The sequence below is a fragment of the Engystomops pustulosus genome, chromosome 1 (genome assembly GCF_040894005.1).
Source record: "Engystomops pustulosus chromosome 1, aEngPut4.maternal, whole genome shotgun sequence".
NCBI classification, from domain to species: Eukaryota; Metazoa; Chordata; class Amphibia; order Anura; family Leptodactylidae; genus Engystomops; species Engystomops pustulosus.
The window spans coordinates 50,970,718-50,992,472 of record NC_092411.1 but is presented as its reverse complement, the minus strand read 5'-3'; the positions used below and the strand labels follow the sequence as shown (position 1 = coordinate 50,992,472).

The following is a 21,755-nucleotide window of genomic DNA, read 5'->3' as shown; positions in this document are numbered from 1 at the left end:
TAATTTCTTTATTATTTCTTATAGACCAACCGCTACACAGATGCCTCCAGTTTGTGCCAGTCAATACTATGGTTGCCCATCTCCTTCCAAATTCAATTTGAAATAACAACCCTTATCCACCCTCTTCATAATGCTGCATCTCCCTACCTCTCCCTATCATCTCAGTCTATCGCCCAGCCCGTGCTGTTTGCTCTTCATATGATATGAATATCTACCTTAATTTGAACCTCTCATGCACATCTACAGTACCGATTCTTTGTAATGCACTACCCAGGGCATCAGACTAATACCCAACCTTCAAAGTTTCAAATGTTCTCTTTAAACCCATCTCTTTAGGCAGACCTATCACACTCGCTAACCACATGAAATGTCAACTCTTTACTAATCCATTTTGTGTCCTCCTTCCGTCTGTCACCAAGTACCAGGCTTCACTGTAGTCACTTTCACCTTGGACGTTATACATAAGATGGCAGCTGATGGCGGGTTCAATTTATTTATTAAATTATTAGCAGTGGATTTTTCCAATGCTCTGCTGAGAAACCAGTTCATAATATGGTTGGCAAGTTATACAAGTTAAAGAGGACCTGTCACCCTAAAAAATGCACTAAAGTAAGCTGCTCCTAGTGCTGCCCCATTTTTGCTGTGTTGAACTGCTAGCTTTATGGGAACCCACAATAAAGTTAGCAGACACTGCAGCACCATAGCCTCAGAACGCCGGACTGAGGTTACAGGCCCCTTCCACGGCCTAGGCCAGCGGTGACTGCTGGGCTTCATGCGGCAGTTACCGCCTCCTCGGACCGCCCCCTCATAAAGCTTACAGTAATCTGGCATTCAGTGTCAGGGTTCCGATAAAGCTAGCAGTTTAACACTACTAAAAATGGGGTATCACTAGGAGATTCTTACTTTAGTGAACAGCTCCTAGTCTGTTTTTTAGGGTGACAGGTCCTCTTTAAGTAGGCCAGAGGCCAGTTTTCTACATATCTAAACATGTACCTTTATCTGATCTATTTTTGTTTAGAATTGTTAATCATTTTTGAAGTTAGGAGTTTATTTTGTTTCTATGTAATGCACATCATATATTTAGCTATTGTAAGACAACAGTCTTTTCGCATATAATAGGATCACACATTTTTGTAATATATTGTAAAATGTGCTACTCGCCGTTCCATTTTCATTTTAATTGAGCACAATGGGAATTTTGCAATAAAGGACAACATGCAGAGTATCGAAGGATACTGGAACAGAAATGTTTCACTGTACTGTATAGGCTGATACAGTCACAGGACTCTTGGGTTTTGAATTTGCTTTATTGATCATGGTAGAAATAGTTTGTTATAAAATGTGAATAAAATAGATGTAAAATAATGTCAGTTGGCTGGATTGACAATTCGATGACATTGCCAGACAAAATATGATATGAAATCAGATTTTTGAACAAAGTTGTGAATAACTTATCAATTCCCTGTGTATAGTTGTATGCTATCATTTCTCCTGACATAAAGTAAAATAATATTTCTAATAATATAATTCTGGAACATCAGTCCTCATAGCTCTACATTTACCAATCTTCTGTTAGTCTGGGTGCTTCCAGAATCAGCGCTGATTGATAAGGGAGTGTGGAGACATCCCCTCCCTACCATTGGTATTACCCAGCTGTCTATTTATCCATATATTTCTAGAAAGGGTAAAAGAACCCAACAAAGCTCTGGGACCGTCTATTGCATTGTTCTTAATTCTATTATAATGATTATAAACTTTCCAACTCAATAGGGGGGAATAAATCATGGCTGGGTGCATCATGATTGTTCCCCGCTTGTGCACCATGCTAAGAGGCTGCGGCCTGGCATAGAATTGCACTTCGACCTGTGCTCTATTAATGTTTTTATTGAAATAGACCCTGGTAGAAACCTTATGTTTTCATACAACACACAGAAAAACCCCACCCAGAGAAAATAAACAGTTATATATATATATATATATATATATATATATATATATATACTTCCATAGGCCATGTTCAAATTCATCAGGGCAAAGCGGTACTTAAATTAAGGTATCACATTCAAGTTTGGAACAATCCACTTAAAAATCCCACAAAATCAAATTTTTTTTCAGATTTCCGTTATCTTCGTGGTATCTACGTTTTTCCGTTATCTACATGGTATGAGAAATAAGAGGCATGAGATGTAACTATTGCTCATATTTTACCATTTTCTCTCAACAAGTTTTATCCTTCTCATTCATTTTCATATTTAATAGTGATCTTATTTACTACTTTAATATACCGGGAGACAATACAGCCCAATAAAGCAGAAGCAGGATACACGTCGCACATACTGATATACAGCATATTTCTCCATATGTCTGGAAGAAGAATATCGCTCTATTACATTTGCTGGAAATCGCTGTATTTTTTCTCCTACACAGCACATTAAAATGTTTTTACTTTAAACCCTGAAATAACTATTTTTGATGTGTAAGTCTGTTTATATTGTGAACAGGCAGAAATGTTCTTCTTCTATCCTTTCCCGGCAAGTTAAATTCCCACTGCAGTGTGCGATCAATACACAGGTAGAAGCAGCAATTGGAGGGATTAAAGCCATAGGCGCTGGGGAAGATGAACACCAGTCTAACCACCGGAGGATCAATGCACTGCCATGTCACACAGCATGAAGGTGCCCCTCAGTTCACTGTCTCACTTCATCATCCACGTGTCTGGCCCAACTATGCCCAGAGAAGCATTACAGAGCAGACTAGTACGGCACTTCTGAGACAGTGACAGAACAAAGATCCTTAAAGATCGAGATAAGGGTCACACATGTTTACTTTGAAATGGCATTCTTTTTAAAAATGCAGAATGTTGAGTGAATCGCTTTTCCGTCTGCCGCCTCGAAGAACTATAGGATTTTATGTAAGGATGGCGGAGAAGGATGATAAGAAAGCAAACACAGATGACAGGAGAGCTTGCTTATGTTTTGCATGTGCTTAAATGACTCAATTCATGTGGATTTGCTTTTTGGAGCATAATATATTTAAGAAAGGCGATTGAGTAACAATTCCTAACCCTGCAGCTATTGGCTGCATAATGGTAGCTGGCCATGTCACAATGATGTGATCAACCATCTAACATGTATGGGGATCTTCCAACTGTCCCCCAGTGACAGATGTTGGGGAAGATAAGGATTGTAAGAATTAAGATGCCTGATATAGAAAATTAGTTGTGTTTTCCTTTCATCATTCTCTAAACAAGACGACATGTGTATAGTGGAGTAATCTGACAAAGATGTATGTAAGCTGTATGCTCATATAAGATGGCTGCTGATGGCTGGTTCAAGCAGCAGCATTTTTATTTATTAAATTATTTTATACTCTGGACCATTATACCAGCTCTCATACCACTTGTGTCACCCCCTCATCCTCATAGATTGTAAGCTCTTGTGTAACCCCCTCATCCTCATAGACTGTAAGCTCTTGTGTCACCCCCTCATCCTCATAGACTGTAAGCTCTTGTGTCACCCCCTCATCCTCATAGACTGTAAGCTCTTGTGTCACCCCCTTCATCCTCATAGACTATAAGCTCTTGTGTCACTCCCTCATCCTCATAGACTGTAAGCTCTTGTGTCATCCCCTCATCCTCATAGACTATATAAGCTCTTGTGTCACCCATCATCCTCATAGTCTGTAACCTTTTGCGACATGGTCCTCACTCCTATTGTTCCATATGACTGTTTATACTGTGTTATGTAATATTATATGTGTATATGCGGAATTTGATGGCGCTATATAAATAAAAATGATTATTATTATTATGGTCAGCTAATGGCTAGGTTCAAATCCTGTCTGAGCGTATGCATAGACATATACTGGCAAATGGAGATATCATTTTTACCTTTGTCTGCACAGTATACATTGTATACTGTGGTAAACACAGTTGGCTGGCTGGTACACCAATATTTGCTCCACCTCCCACTTTCAGGCTGGACAACTTACCCACTATATGTGCATAGAGTGGGATAAGTTGTAGCCCTCCACCGAAAAAAGACATCTGGAGGGCAAAAACTGTGTGAATGAAGCCTTAGTTAGAAGCTATTAACAAAATAGCATTCTTCAGGATTCTTCAACGCGAAGTTAAGGAGCTGAGTAACATTGTCACATAATGTGTACTACCTATCATGCTCTTTAGCGGTAGTTGATTCTTAGATGTTTATGCACAATCCACGTGATATGCCAAAAATGTCGGATAGATGCAGCTCCTTCAATTATTCTCCAGAACAGTGGCCTGATGTTTGGAGAGGTCAATGCATAGAGATAAAAAGGAGCTTGGCTTACTTGGGTTGGTTTACTTGGCTATTCCCATGGCCCCATAAATGTAAATGGCATGACATTATGGATTGTTGACATGTTGTTAGTAATATTGCATGTCTATAATAAAACTATGAAATACACCCAATTCTGCTTCAAATCACAAATGACACATGACAATATCTCTCTTGAAACATGTTGTGAACAGATAGGAAGAAGTGCGGTTGCCATAGCATTAAGACAGGTTACAATTGTCTCTGTCTGAATGCGGTTCCATAACAGGTTGTCAATCGTCTACTACTGCACATATTATATGTTGTCTTCTAGCACTCGTCTGTAATAATTTGCTTCTTTATCACGTGTCTATTGCTGCTCTTCATTCAATAGAAACATCTGCAAACACCTTCCATTTATCTGACAGTGAATGGAAACTGCAGGTGGCGACCATTCAGAGTGAATCCTGGTTTCTACGCTATCATTTAGACATTAGGCTTTTCTGCTTTATGTATCTCTTTAGAAAACATACTGCAAAAAATTCTTACACCGGAAGATTATTTAAATCCAATATTTCTCAAAACTATGACCATTGATTTACACAGCAACTTCCTGCCATGACAATATGATGAATGTTGTGAGCTATGTAGGTGCAACAAGATTGGGCAAATGTTCATGCAACACCACAAGGTGTTTGTAGATTTTTTAGATTTCATCACTGACTGAGAAGAAAGAAGAAGGCAGAAATTGAAAGACCCCCCCCCCCTTCCAAAGTGATTACATGGATTCCATATAACTTTTTCCAGCAGAATACTTTTTGGACTAGAAAGTTCAAGCCGTTGTCACAGTTGACAGGAATCTGAATGGGTCATTGCTTTGAGTGACATATGGTGTCTGTCTGATGAATTCCCTCAATCCAAAGAATAATATTGATGTGAATTGAGCGTCCTGTAGGTAGAGTGTACTCAGTGCCCTTCAGAGAAGATGAAATGTTAGGTCCAGAGCTCAATTCTTACCTTGACTATTGCTAAGATTGGAAAGTAGATATAACAAGTTACAGTATTTTAGCAGAATGCTTAGTTCATTATCTTTGGGTCCTCTGATGATAGTTTCCTGCTCCTTCTAGGCCTTAAATGACACAAATTAATCATTGTTATCATTATTGATGTCTAACTATAGTAGGCACCATGGTGGCTCAGTGGTTAGGACTACAGCCCTGCAGGGCTGGGGTCCTGGGTTCAGGTCTCATCCAGGTCAACATCTGCAAAGAGTTTGTATGTTCTCCCCATGTTTGCATGGGTTTCCTCCAGTTTTCCCCCCACAATCCAAAAAACACACTGATTTGATTGTGAGCTCCATGGGGACAGGGACCAATTTGGCAAGCTCTGTACAGCACTGCAGAATCTGTAGGCACTATATAAATTATTATTATTATCATTGCTAACTGATATTAAGATTCCCCTATTTTTGTGCAATAAAGTTTCACCAAATGAAAAAAAATGAACAAACTACAAAATAACCAATGCCAGTTAGTATTGTGGACTTCTGTTGACATAAGTTCTTCAGATTACCAAAAAGTGACTCATTAAAGATTTCTAAATGAATACATAAGATTCAATTGGGAGCGGGGATTGAATACCAAGGTGTCTGTTTTCCTGTACATCTCTTTTAGACTAAACTAAGAAAAAAAGTCTCAAAAAGTCATACCAGAAACCAGACAACAGGAGTGTCCTCTTTTTTGGTGCAGGACCTCTGAGTTATCAGTTTATTCTTAAACGCCCATGAATTTTCTTACATACTCCCTCTAATTTTGGATGTATCGGAGCGTGTACAAAAATGCTTGAGCAGCATTTTATCAAAAAAGGAACTGGGAAATAGAGAAAACGTATAAGAAAGACTTTGAAAAAGTTGTGAGTTTTCTTTTTATTGTGAGCTGGAAGGTCACATTAACTCCTTAACCATTGCCCCTAAACTCTAAAAGAATCTGGTCATCACAAAAGGACGTTATATGTCAAATAATTAGCAGGTACCTAACTAAGTGGTCCACTTCTTCTTCTAGTTTATTTAGTAGGTTATGAATATCTTACTTGTTGGCCATGCTTATGAAAAATCACATCTGCTGGGAAGTTTAAAAATTAGGCGAAAAAAATTAAAACAAAAGCACCCGATACCTCAAAGAAATGCCACAAAAATAATACCGGCACAGCAGTGGTACACAAGGCCTTGTGTTTTCTTTTAACCCTTGCACGTGAAAAGATTAAGGTCTCGTCTGAGTTTAATTCCTGTTTAGTGCATTTGCTGAGATTCACCTTGGATCTGCAAACTCTTGTTTCACACAGTAATTCCGAGTCTGATCTCTTTGCATTGAGCTAACCTCATTTTATTCAGCTGTGTAATTATGATGGAAGTGGGCCAATCCAAGGCAGTAGTTTGGGCGCAACCTTTTTTGGAGTTTTGTTCCACTAGACTGGGTGAAGGAGGAAGGTTACAAGTAATAAGCTTCTCAGACTGATTTGTAATGAACTAGTTATAAATGGCCCGAGCTTTCATTGCTGCAGCCCAAGATTACAAAGCAGCTTTAAACAAGTGCATGCAACCACATCTTATTTTGATCGGGTTTAACAGAGCTATGGCTTGTAATTATCATAATCTAACAATTAGCCTGGCATCCTTTCTCAGTGTTTAATTACCCTGATAAACTGTAATTGAATAGCAAACTTAACAATAAGATAAAGAAAAAAAAACTTTTCCGACTTTTCCAGGTAGGATCACTGCATCATTGTCCGCAGACTGCTCGCTTGTGTTGTGTAGACACGGCATTGCCTATCGCTTCCCCTGTTTTACATTCTACTAGGATTTTGCCATCAGTGCTTGACCTTGACTATTAATCTTAGTGTTAGCGGAGCTTCTACACATCGCTCAGGTTGTAGCATATGTGCAAATCAAACTAGGAAGAACAAACAGATTTAAATTTGCATGTAATGAGGCTAATGTACCAAGCAGGATGCTGGTTCGTGATTACTTTTCCTTCCACCTTATTTTTCAGTCTTCATTTTTTATTAATCATATTCTGATGTTCATGTCATTATTAATAGTTCCGAACCACAGTATTTTTTTGTTAATATGTATTATGCCATGTTATTATTATTCCGTTCATCTGTAATTGGACCAATATTGGTGTATCGGTATACAGGAGCTCATTTATAAAATATTCATGAAATCTAAAGGGTCGTCTGCTATCTTGTAAGTGAAGACATCACAGTGTTCAGAGGACCACTGCGGTCTCTTATCTTTTCACCGAGAAAACCACTTCTGCTGTTCCGAGCTGCAATCAGGCCAGAAAAGGAACGAACATAATGCCACTGGCCTAGGAACTGGAACAGGTGCTCACTCGAAAGCTTTGACAGCTTTAGGAATGTTGAGGGTCAGACTCCTCAAGTATGAATTTGATTACTTACATGAAATAAGTGTAGTAGATTCCACTTTTCAAAGTTGGAAATGTTGTAAAGAGTCAAATCTCAATAAGTCATGTCAAGTATGGTACTTCATCTTAAAGAATAGGACTCCAATAGATGGGGAAAGTAAGATTTGTGGATTTTGTGGGTGTTTGCCCAATAGGGGATTTAAGACAATTCTAATTATGGACAAAACTAACTGTATTTAAATATTATAAAGTCTTGATGTATTGGTAAGATATGCTACCAATGATGAGTGAGGAACCAATCTCTGGGATTCCCAAAACACCAGAAAATAAAGTACAATGTTGCTGATTTAGCACTGTATGCCCTTCTGGTTTATCTGCACAGTAGCCACCAAGGGAACTGCAGTATGGCTCTGTACAATTGCAAACTTTGCAAAATAGAATAATTGCCGCCTCCCCATTCATTCTCAATATTGGAGAGAGTCCAGAAGTTTGGTCATATTCCAACACTTAACATGGTAACACCCCATTGTGCATTACACACCTTTCCATTTTCATAGCGCCTCATTATTCTTCATATTAGATTGAACCCCACATTAGTTATTCAGAATACCTCAATATGGTAATTGGTAATAAAAGGATTTATATAAAGCATCACAAACTTGAAATCTGGAAACTTTTTAAGACCAATCATATTATATAAGACGAAGCTCAGGACAGGTCAGATGTTGTAATGACTATGATTGTTCTCGGTATCCTGCTGCTATAGAGATGCTTCTATGTTCTAGATAGAAAAGTGGGAAATATAATACATCTCATGCTCATATTATCATAATTTGATTTGAAAAATATTTGCTGAACAGAATACACAAAGTTGTGATTATAAAACAAGCCATTAACTTTCTCCACTGTAAAGATTTATAATCTGGATTTCTAGAGTTACAATGTGAGAAAGGAAACACAGGGAGATTATTTCAATCTTATATAGTTTGTATAGTTGGAAATAGGATATATACAATATGCAAAATTTCAGTATATGCAAATGGTTGCACAAATCCTGTATTGATTTCATTTAAATATAAGAAGAAGTTTCAATGTGAAAGAAGATCCAATTGTTTGTGATAAACGCGTATCTGGCTAATGATTTACATATAGATGATGTCTTTTCATGTCAGATAATAATTATGTGTAATCTTGTAGGAACTTATGCTCACTCGTAGAAACCACTTGTTGTTCTGACCTGAGAATTAAAAGGTTTAAAAAATGTTTCAGGATGTTTTATTAATTCTAGTCCCAGCGGTGTAAAGCCTGTTCAACCACTTGACTTCAGAATGGTTGTTATTAATGTAATCCTCCTTCGACCCTATGCCATGGTATGGTGGCACTAATATCTCCCGTGATCCCATGATAAATAGGTCGGCACTTCCCCGATTCAATTCAATATTCACTACTTAAAAAATCCATCGGCTTGACCTGTAACTTTCACCTTTCTATGTCTCATGAGCATGATATGATTCTCAAAAGGCAAACCACTTGTCAGTTGCTTGAAAACTACCTTTCCAGATAGGAAAACGACATGTGCTCTAGAATTTGATCTGCTCTTTCTCAATAGCCAGATGCGATGGAGATGTTCTGAAGACAGATTTTAATTTACCAGGTCTTAATGAGTATTGTAACTGAGACAGAAAGTTAAATGGAATTACTATGACCTTGAGATCGGCTGATAAAAGCACAAAGATCATCTTGCAATGAATAAGATGTTCCAAGTACAGTATTATTTCAGGCTGTGCTTGTTTTACCAAGCAACTCATTTAAATGATTTAGCTTCTTATTAGTCGTAATTAGCTTGCGATTAATTCTTTTTACTGAAATTCATATCATTAAAATAATTTTCTGCATTCTCAGTTGTGTAAAATGTGACAGACAAACCCATTCATATTTATAGATAAGAACTTCGGATTTAGTGACAAAGAAGCGTAAATTATGACTTGCCGTTACACAATATAGATAGAGGCCTCACATAGTGAGATGTATTGTGTATTATTCTGGACATTCAGTAACCCCCACTGGTTGATGATGCTATATCGATCAATGGATCTATGTACCATTGATCAATGGTTCTCCCTTTGCTTGCATGAGTTTTCTCTTTTTGCCCAAACTTCAGAGAGACACTGATTGGGAATACAGATTATAAGCACCACATAGGACAATAAGTAATGATATAATCAATAAGGCATTGTGGAATGTGATATTTGTGCTATATAAACCAGAGAAATAAGTAAATCAATGCTCCAAGTCGGGGGTCCAATTGTTAAAGTCAGAATTCACACTGACTATTGAGGTTTAATTGTTTACTATAACAGTATTCATAGAGTAGGAAACTGAGATTCATAAAGAAAATCTAACATCAAAATCAAGCATGATAAACTAGAGACACTTACTCAAGGTTCAGGCACCGTGACTGTGGTAATCATTATATATTTGTTATCCATGGCCCCCTACCTTCTAAAATCAACTTTTAAAATTATGCTAATACGCTTGAGAGGTTCTGGAGGGCAATACCAGTTTTCCTCAGAGCTGCAGATTCACAGGCTGTTACACAGTGCAGAACATGTCTCACCCAAACCTCCTGTTCTCTCCCTCCTAGCTTTGCTTGTATAATCTAGCAGCAGCAGGAAGTGCAGGAGGAGAGGAGACTTTCTCTACCCATTGTAACAGCCTATGAAGTTACAGCACTATCTACAACAGCATCTATGAGTTAGTGTCGCTGGTTTATCATGCTTGATTTTGATGATAGATTTTCTGTAAGGTTGCCACACATGTTAGACCTCATGCACACCATTTGTTGACATGTGTTGTTTTTTCAATGGTTAGCACGTGTCCCCATTTATTTCCATGACTCAAGCCTCAAATTATGGCGCATGTCCTATTCCTGCCCTAGGTTACATCCTGGGCACTCCTTTTCTAATATCATCAGCATATGAGCAGACCACCGATGACACACAAGAAGCAAACACAGGACCATTGGCCTGTTGCTTGTGGGTCGATATTGTGCATGTTCATGTGCAGGGGGCCTATGATATAAGTCGGGCATCCTTGTTTGGGGCTACTAACAGCAGCTGTTCAGAGAGCAAATGATTACTTTGCTGGATTCCAATTTGCTGGGGAGTTTTGTTTTCAGGGGAGATAGGTTGATGCAAAAATTCCCTGCTGGTGGTGTGGCTTTTGGGTGACAGCTACCAATGTAGTGTTAGCTGTAACTTAGTCATTCATCGAAGGGGGGGGGGGACCACTTGAAGTTGGTGCTGTTTGACCATTCTTTATTCTATTATGCATTTTGCATGTTTCTATCCTTAGACATGGTCTTTCTTTAGGTATCATAGAGCAGGTACAGTGATGTTCTATACTGTTTCATAGATCGAATGTTAGGAAATTTCTTTTTTGACCTTATAGTAAAAGAAATGACTGCTGACTTTATAGTTGATGGGGATTATTTGACATGGTGAATGTTATGTGCCTGTTCCTGTGACTTAGACTTTGGGCATTGAGCGACTTTCACACTTTTTATTGTCATTATCAAGAATAATGACCTTTTTGGATGTCTCTCTCTTTTTTTTTATCTTGTAAGATGGTGGGATTACTTTTACTTTTACCATGACATGAAACTTATTTCAGTTATAATGAATTGCAATATAATCTCATTATTTTAGTATTAAAATTAATAATTTTATATAATTCTTTAATAATTTCATTACATGTACCGGCTCAAAATCATTTTACTCTGAATCATTTCCATTTAAAAATGTTAATCTAACTTTTAATTATGAATGCAAAGGAAAAGTCTAGTATAGTTATGGATAATTCGGGGAGAATTTGATTAATGAGTCACTCCGTCTGTTGAATGAGGGAACATTTTGGAAGGCTACATTTTTGGCACTTCTAGCAGCTGTATAGGGTAAAGGTCAGTCAATGAACATTTACTGTATGTATTAGTAACATCCACCTGTGGATCCAGGAAACTCAAAACTTCCGTTCACTAGTCTTTAAAACCTTATGGAGCTTGGAAAGAAGTCTGTGAAATAGAATTATCGACATCATGAAAATTTCCCTCCACACCCTAAAAAGTCGCTTTTTATTTATTTATGTTCATAATGTTTACATAAATGTGTTTCGAAATCTAAACATGTCATACTAAAAAGTACTTTAGATACAACATCTGCATGGCCCTATTAGATGTATATCTTAGATTAAGAATCCCAATGGTAGCAGAGAATTATGGGAATAATGACAGTGTCTATACAGCTGTGAGATATGTTAGTGCTAGGCAAGCAATGGAAAAATGAAAATATTCTGTGAATGTGTTGAAAAAATCTTCTTCATTTTTAAAGACCACAGAGCATGTAAAGAATGAAACATCAAAGAAACTTTATAGCATCACTTAAAGCCTCCACTCAAGAAATTTCACTGTCTGTTTTACGGTATACAGAAGTCATGGAACTAGAAATAATTACAGTCTGACATGGAGTATTTCTTTTCTCTTAAAAATGTGATCAAAATTTTGCATGGATACCAGAAATGGGATTCTTCCATACGGCATTGCCTATTTTTAGCCATTATCCAGAACAGTATTCTTTGCAGCAGTGATTGTGTAAGGTGGTTTACTTACATTTACTAAATTATTGGTATACTGTACGCAACTGCATGTACAATTTTGCACTAGTCATGCACCGTGAGAGTCACCTTTAACCATTATGAAATATTTCCTTCTGCTTTCTCATAGGGCAACAGGGAACTGGTGTAGAAGGCATGATGCATGCTCTCCCCCATAGTATTTCATATACAAAATGAAAGATGTTGATTGACATAACTCCACAGGCCTACCTAAAGGCTGATGTGTCGCTATACATTCTTCTTATGCCATTTGACAGTTTACATAGGTTTTATCAGATTATTGAAATTGTTTTTAAATTTCCAGGATTGTTAGAAATAAGAGAAAAACTTCCCATTTTAATCACCCAAAACTTTTTGAAATTTTTCTTGGTTTTTGGAATGAATTAATTCTAAACTTTATGGCACCACTACAGCCAATCACTGGCCTCAGCGGTATGAAGCACATGCCTGTTGATGTGTTGATGCTGGTGATTAACAGGTGCATCTTATAGGGTTTATAAGGACATTGGGGCCTATGTATCCCACCTAGAGCATCAGTTTTTGGCACACAAGGCATGAAAAATGGAATTTGGGTCTTTTTCCCCCTTTTTTGTGTCGGCAGGGTGAACAGGGGTTGGGACAGTGGAGGACACCATGATTGACACATTTACTATAACCTAGTAAAGCTCAAATCTATGCCAGATCAGATCTGCTGTCAATTTTAACTCCTTCGCACTAGTGCTGTGCCGGATTTGGACATGTCATATGCCAAATATGCCAATTATGGCCAGCATACAACCCACCAGTATTAATACATCAGGTCCATTATTGCTGGAGCCCAGGAAACATGTACTTTCTGGGAGAACTGCATAAGTAGGGCTATAGGTGTAAAAACATTCAAACCATTGAACAAAGCTTTTTTTATCACAATCCTTGTATTAGGCAACTTTTGAAAAACAATCATTAGCCTTGTAACCTTCTGCTGAGGTGTGCTGAGATGTTTGATTTCCTAAGTTGTAACTCTTTTATTTAATAAAATGTATTTAAAACTTTAATCATTGAAATATATTTACTTTATCTTTACAACAAAAATTGAATTAATGGGATCAAATTTGAATGACTTCTGTATATAGGATAACAATTTAGGAACAGCGGCACCGCTCAAAGAAATATTATACAGTTTCACAGATGTCAACTTTCAAACTGAAGCGTACCATGACCCCTTTTTAATCTTTGTTTACACTTCTTGTTCATCAATGTGACTGCTAGTGGAAGAAGATCAATTAGTTGATAGCGAAGGAGGTCACTGAGCAAGGGTTATTGTATCATCAATATAATGTAATAGATTGTGGAGCCGCTGTGAACCGTGCATTAGATGTAATATATAATTTTGGGTTTCAGAGGTTCCACTAATAAGCTTTATGTTTCATTAATCTGAAGATGAACTTTGATCGCATTATATCTTTTCAAGAATAGCAAATACAAAGTATGTGCTCCTAGAGAAAACAGCGTGAACTTAAAAGTGGACCTTTTGTTAGGGAACGTTCCAACAGATAAACAGACTGACAAAAAAGATTTACTTTGTTACATTCAACGAAAACTTAGCAAAATCCCTACTCTAGGAAAACCCATGACAAATTAATACAATGTTCAACTGATTTGTTTGATTACAGAATGAATATACATTATGTCATCTGTTTGGAATTTCCTTTTGTATAAGGCTTAAGACTATGTTATTGAGGTCTCTAAGGGGACACACATACTTGAACGTCTTCTGGTATTTCATTGAGGCATAGGAGTTAGTGATGGTCCATGAGTTGAGATTCCCACTGATTATTAGAACAAAAGGTCCATTTGGCTTCACCTAGAGAATTCCAGTGGGGAAGATGATGGCCCATTACACTCAGAAGGAGCCTCCTCAGCTTTAACAGAAATGTAAATGAGTGCATTCAAATGAAGCAAAAAAAAAACTTGAGAAAGTAATCTAGTAATAGAACAAGCACACATTAATATATTAGACACCTAATTCTCATTTTCAGTGTTTAATCTATTATGTAACATTGGAAGATACTGTATTGTGTCAAGCTAGCTTTCATCAACTGTTGCTCATAATTTCAGTTGTCTGATATTCCCAATAAATAATTTGGTTATTTGCCAGTAGGGTGAAGGGGATTAAGCATAGCAAGCTAGATTTGGTTTCAGCTTGGACCAAATGATCATGCATTTTTAAATTTACTTTACTATGTCTAGCCTCTGACAGCAGTAGGCAGAATCCCACCAATGTAATTGTTCCCACTCCACTTGACGTGAGGGTGGCAGAAGGGAATAAAAAGTTACAATTCCTGGCCATGTATGGCATAATAAAATTCCACCTATTCCTTTCTTTAAAATTTGTACCTACTAGATTGAAGTTCTAAATCTTTGTAGGTGGAGATGAGCGGTCCCAAAGCTTCTATAAGGGTGCGCCCCACACAACCTGTACACGGTTGAACAGCCAATCCAGCAAATTGATACCCCTAGCTACTACTCATGGCTGTGGGGGCCCCTGGCCAGAATAGTTGCTAGGGGCATTAATTTGTGGGATATGAATGCGTTTGGGTCACACGGGATGCACCCCAACCCCAGACCCAAACAGAAACTTTGTGTCTTCTCTTTATTTGTAGGCTTAAGAGTCCAGAGTCCAGTTCAATCTGTAACAGACAGTCATTTGTGTATATGTGCCAGTAATCAATTAAGCCTCTGACTAGCCTCCCTCTACTTGTTACAAATTTTACAGATTTTCTTTTTAACAAAAATTATATTTTTTTATGTCAGTCGGCTTATTTTGCTCCACATCATTTTCATAATGACAGGTTTCTATTAATGCCATGCAGTGTTGTCCAAAAGAGGGATTATAAATGTAATCGCTTCACAATATGCCTACAGTTTCAGACATAAGTGGTAACAATAAACCAATTACATAAATTAAACTAATTAAATTGCCCATTTTTGCCAGGTTTAAAATGTCCAAAATTTTCCTTTCCGATATTTCATGTAACCTTTTGACTACTAACCCGTTCTTTCTACAAATGACCAGCCTGTCTTTGGTGAAATATACATTTTATGCCATTTTTTCCTTCACAAAGCCTTGGGTGGGCTTTAAATTTCAGCCCTAATTTATCATTCATAGCACATCGGTGTCAAATGTCACAAAAAATGACACTTGCAAATTCTCTGGTATAGCATGTCGGAAAATGCTTTATAATAATTAAAGAGCAAACCCATTTGGGCTAGACTACCTAAGGCTACAATGATCGTCTGGCTCTTGTTCAGAGCTGTCAGGTTAGCACGAGCGCTATTAATTCATATCCCAGAATCCTTTTATCATAAAGCTGCAGATTCTTTTCTGTGTAGTTTGGCAGAGAACCTGCATTGCTTTTACGTTTCTTGTAAATGCTGTACAAGACTTTGTATATGTCTTAAAAATAAGTGCCAGCAATGTGTAACTATATAAATATGACTGTCCTCATCTCATAAATCATAGTAAATAGCTATACCCTGGATCGTTAGAGAAAAAAAGCATTCTGTATCAATATACAATAAATATTATTTATAGCCATTGATTATTAGTTTTGTTAGATATTATTATATTTTAGGCACACGTTATGTTTTCTTAGTCTCTACCATATTTCTTAATAGATCCGCAGATACCTTTCTCCTCCCTATGCTCAATTCACATCTGGATTTGACTAGGAATTATTTATTGTCTTACTTATTATTATTTCTATTACATTTGTGTAGCCTATAACAAGTTAGATATTGCCTTGCACTGTGGCATCATCTAAGTTGACCTTTCTCTGTCTTTTAATATGTCATTGTATCTCAGCTCATGAACACCTACTACAATGATGGGACACTTTGGTTACCCTTCATTCCCATCAATTTTCATGAGAGCGCTGCCAACATACTATAGCTAAAAGATATGGAAATCCCTAAGTAGTGATGATTTGATAAGTGGATCAGTAGCGTACGGTGGCCCCTTCATTTCTGCAATCTAGCTCCGTTTCAGTTCAAGGGTCACCTACTGATCCGATTTAATGACACAATGACATTTAAAGGACAACACAAAATTTTTTACTTTATTTTAAATTTTTAAATTTAAATGAAGATTTTAAGTTTATGAAGATTGTAGAGCTCTTTATGTATAATATTCAAAGCTATACACCCCCAAACTGTTCACAATTTTAACCATTTCTTTTTCTTTCTTCTTCTAATGGCAGGTTCATGAGAGGTGACTACCACATTGATGTGTGTATCAATGACTATCTAGATGTATTCTGCCCTCATTATGAAGACTCTGTGCCTGAAGATAGAACTGAAAGATACGTTTTATTCATGGTGAACTTTGATGGCTACAGTTCCTGTGATCACACGTCCAAAGGCTTCAAAAGATGGGAGTGCAATCGACCCCACTCCTCCAATGGACCTCTAAAGTTTTCAGAAAAATTCCAACTCTTCACACCCTTCTCATTAGGATTTGAATTTAGACCAGGAAGAGAATATTATTATATATGTGAGTACATTTCATACATTATTATTTATTTTATCAAAGGGGTCCATGATTCCTCTAAAGTGATAATGAGGGGAATTTGTTAAGACTTTTGTATGTCCTTTTGTGCAATTCGTCCAAATTTTTGGTTTCATTTCCTATTTTTTTCACCCACTATACCATTCCTTTTTCTTAAGTGGGTGAGACTTAGTGAATTGGCCAGTGTCCCTGTGATGTGATATATACATAGATTTATTTACCCTCACCCTATATGCATAATGGACCTCTGCATCTCCATGTAAGAGGTGACATAAATATGCTATAATAATTCATAATATTTGTGAATAATAAAGAATAGCTTCTAGTGGCAAGTGACTGTTTTTGCCGTCTTCTAATTAATTTGTCTTCTGCTTGTACTTGTAGCCAAAAATAATTTGTTACAGACTGAGTCAACTGTAAAATCCTCTGGCGGGCTTCTCAACCCATATTGTAATCTTTAGGCTTTTCAGAGGTTAGAATAGTTATTGACGGGGTAAGTCAGACAATGATTGATACGTTTTCTTAGTATAAAAAAAGTCATGCAGGAATTCGTTTTTAGGGAATTCCTATCTCTGACTCCTCAGGGCTCTGACTCCTGAAGTTCCAACCATTGACTTATTTAAAAACAGCTCTTGCCTTGTGTACAGTAACTCAGTTCTATTCAATTTAATGGGGCTACGTTGCAATACAAAGCCAACATTCAATGTACAACATTGTACTTGGTAGACCGTATACCAAGATTGATTGATGTGATCTCTACAAACCGTGGTGGAAGTACCGAATGTCTTCCACCTGATATTGATGCGGTATCCTAATAGGCCAACAATATAAAAATCCCAGAACACCCCTTTAAAAAGAACAGTATTGTAGGTGACATCCAAAAGCTATTGAAAAGTGTAGAAAGCATTACTGTTTCTTATTTATGTCTGTAACGCTTCAAGTGAAAACTTTTATAGAAAACACATCGTACAGTACTTTTCTGTGGCATATGGTTTTTGTTCTCCACACTTATAAATAGGCCCTTAACTTCTTAAACTGCAGAATAAAAAATGGACCATTGAGACACATCTGTATTAACCGGCTGCAAAATCAGTTTACTACTCGAAATTACACAGCTTGTGAGAATGTGATTTCACTACTGTAAATAAAGCAGGCTTTAAGAGGCCCAGGATGGATGTCGGAGAAAAGTTACAAGCAAATCTCTCAAAATATGGATATTCATGAACGCAGACAAAGCACAATATAAAAGCCTAAGGAAACTAATTTTAGCCAGTGGAGCGAACATTATTTGTGCAGAGTAACTGAAATCCTTGAACGTTTCAATTTAGTGGTAATTCCATTTTTGATGTTACAGAGTATTCATTTATTAGTCAGCGGAGGTGATTTAGTTACAGTTACAAAAGGCGACATTATATATCATTTAAAGGTGAACTATTAAAAGAACGGCACAAAAACCCATTTGCCAAGAGAAATGAATGTTCAACCAATTACTGCACCCCTGATATCCACTCTAAAAAATCCAGGTTGCGGTGAAGAGGCACAGATCTCACAATCCATGTTAATGGCCACATCCATGAGGACATTAACTAAGTATGAGAAAACGTGAATGAGTTTATTTTTATAAACATTAAAAAAGTCTTATGACAAAACTCCAGGCTGAAGACTGATAGGATAGTCACAAGGACAAATGAAGGATTGCATAGGCATGGTGCATGCTCTACACTACTGCCCCACCGGAGCATCAGTCAGCTAGCCGGGCTCATGCTGTGCAATCATTGAGTTCAGAGGAGCAATGAGCATGCACAAATACTCAGACGAGCAATAGAATGATGCTGACTATAGGGACCAGGTACTGTTTCTGGATTATGTAGGGGTAGCAGAGGTGACAGGTTCCCTTTAAGAAATATAAGCAGATCTATGATTGGTTATAAAGGCAGGCAACCTGTTTTATAGTTAGAATGTTCTGATAAATGAGGTCCAATATACATTACCAGAACATTTACTAGGAACTTATAGTAGTAGATATAAAGTATAATCACTCTAGTTCACATCACAATTCACAAAACTGTAGTAACATGGGCAGCTACCCCCAACACGGTCTGTAGAATTACCTTATTCAGAAACGTGAATAAACACGTCAATTTTTATCATCATATTAACAAAGAGTACCCCTATGGAACCTTACAGTGAGGTTAAACATGTGCTTAAAGCAGTCGTCTGGTATAGAGATGACTGGATACAAACTTTAAGTTTGTGTCCGGGGGATGGGTAAGTCCCGAGTGACCCGAACATATTGCAGTGCAGCCAATCTAGCAAATTGTTACCCCTACTTATCAGCCATAGCTTTAATTGAATAGGGGTTTCTTTCTAATCAATTATATCTATGATTAATAGCCAATCCGGCAATATGTCCGGGTCACACAGGACACATGAAACCCCAGACCCAAACTTAAAGTTCGGATCTGCTCATTTCTAGTTGAGAGGTTGACTGTTTTCTTCCATTAACAGCTCTTCCCCTGGCCAATGTGTGGTATTGTAACAAAGCTTAATTCAGTTCTATGCAGCTGAGCTGCAATACCGCCTCAAACCATGTTCAGGTGTGGCACTGTTTTTGAAAGAAAGCTGTCATGTTTTTCAACCTTCGGACCCCCCCCCCCCCATTTTGTTCCTTCCTATGCCATTAGATACTACATCAATGCATAATATTTCAGACATTTCGTGTTCACCAGGTCTTCTGAATCTTATGTTCCATAAAACCCACCTGGCATGATTTGCAATAGCAGGCATAGCCTCTATGCAATGTATGGTATATTAAGCTACTTGTGCTCTAGAATATTTATGTTGGGGATGTTTCGATGAGGCAGAGTGGTTGCAGAAATATCTAATGGAACTTATTTTCAATGGAAGAACTTATTAACATTATTTTCATTGATAAATTACAGGAAATGTAAAAATACAATTTGCTTGTCTAGCAGATTGGTTAACTTTAGTTAAAAATATAAAAAAACTTAAAGTAAATGAACACAATTTACTAGTTAGCTTACTTGTGATGAATTGTGTTATCTTATTTGTCTTGATAGATAGATAGATAAATAGATTGATCATACATTCTAGATAGATAATTCTCAGATTACTGATTGAAGTCGTGTTCTTATTCTTCTAGTAATGTATTTAATTTGGAAAGTTTTAAAAATTGCTATTTGAACTTGCATTTGTTTTTAATTTAAAAAATGAGCTTTCAGATGAACTCTGCTCTCGGTTGAAGCTATCCTTTGACACATGAACCATGAGATAGATTTATTATGAGGCACAATTTGATCTTTGGATTGTTTCTGTATATTCTGTGCCAAGTTTTTCCAACTTTGCACAATGTTTAGAAAAATTGTGCGCACCTTTTAATCCAATGTTTTAGTCTTATTATATAACAAAGTCTTTTATGTCACCCCTAAAACATTTTTGTAAAGAGGCCTAAGAAGTCACAGAAGCTTATTTTGTGACTTCTTGATAGACCAAGTCTTAAAACTTAGACCTTCTTCTTTAATTGTATATTGGTAGTATACACTTTATTTATTGGGTGGGGAGTCGGATTTTGTTTCTTAGAAAGTTGTGGCCACTTATTTTGACCTACCGAATCAACTATGATTGGGTGCTTTCTGAGTGATAACATGCTCCTCATTACCAAGCAGGAGGTCTTTTCATCTCCTTGTCTGACATGACACATATGACCCAAGGCTCTATACAGTCCAAGGACAGGAGTTCACTTGTCATTCCTGGCAGAAGGATGTGAGACATGGTGAAAAGGTTAACTGAATAGACAATTTAAACATCAAGTCAAGTTACAGGGTAGCTGAACTAGCACACTTAGGTTTTCCTTTTTAGCTTGAAGGAACTGCTCCATGGGGGGGTCATCAATATATAACAACCACCACTCCACATGTATCTTTATTTGTGCAGCTGGGGTTAAGGTTTTTTTTAAAATTGTTGGTCTTTCTTTACGATAACCTGTCAATAAGTATTCTTTAAGGTGGTTTACACTCTGAGCTATGAACACTGCATCACCTTAATTATTTACCAGGCACAGCTACATATTTTTAGTGATGGTTGTGCCTGGTATTATAGCTTCTTCTGATTCAAATCACAACAGGCCTTCATTTATTAAAGCCCCTGCACCAGTTTTTGTCTAACTTTGCAGGTTCTTTTCATTGCAAACTGCTTGCACATGTATTTACAAAGTGTTCGCAACACATTTGTGTCTTGACTGAATTATATCCGTCGAGACACAAAGTTCTGCTCTGAAAGGAGTTTTCCGGGGCCCAGTCAGATTGTGGACCACATGTATTACCGTGACTCAACAGAATTGCGTCGCCTGCACTATTTTAAAGGTGCGCGAAAAGAAGTTGGTGCACTCTGACGGAGCAGTGCAGGGAGCTCCAGATTCATGCGCCATAATTCATGAATCTTGAGCACCGTGCACACTTCACAGGCAAAATTCCCATTACCATTAATTCTTTATTTTACCCAGATATGTCCTAGTTGTGACTACATAATTCATAAAGTAAAATGGGGTTTATGAAGTTTAGTCATGTTGATGTTCACCCTGTCCCACGCATTGTGCCTGGAATACTAAGAGGGTTTGGCCCTTTAGTATATCTGTGCACCTCGATTAATTCTACATTAAGTCCTGCCTAGATGCCTTGTGCCAGGAATTGCAACTTTTTCATGGCTTGTACACCAATAAAAGCCATGATAAATGCCTTCTGGAGTGTTTATTTCTTACACAAACAATAGATCTACCAAAAAATCTTCAGCACGTACCAATGT

General features: G+C 37.3%; 1 protein-coding gene across 3 annotated transcripts in view; it reads left to right on the top strand.

Annotated features, from left to right (window-relative positions):
- The window catches only part of EFNA5 (ephrin A5), a 293,981-nt gene that overhangs the window by 221,243 nt on the left and 50,983 nt on the right, over window positions 1-21,755 (top strand). For all 3 annotated transcript variants that reach the window (XM_072140382.1, XM_072140397.1, XM_072140388.1), the window contains exon 3: window positions 16,627-16,919. In XM_072140382.1, the coding sequence (XP_071996483.1) occupies window positions 16,627-16,919 (293 nt within the window). The remainder of the gene's footprint in view (window positions 1-16,626; window positions 16,920-21,755) is intronic.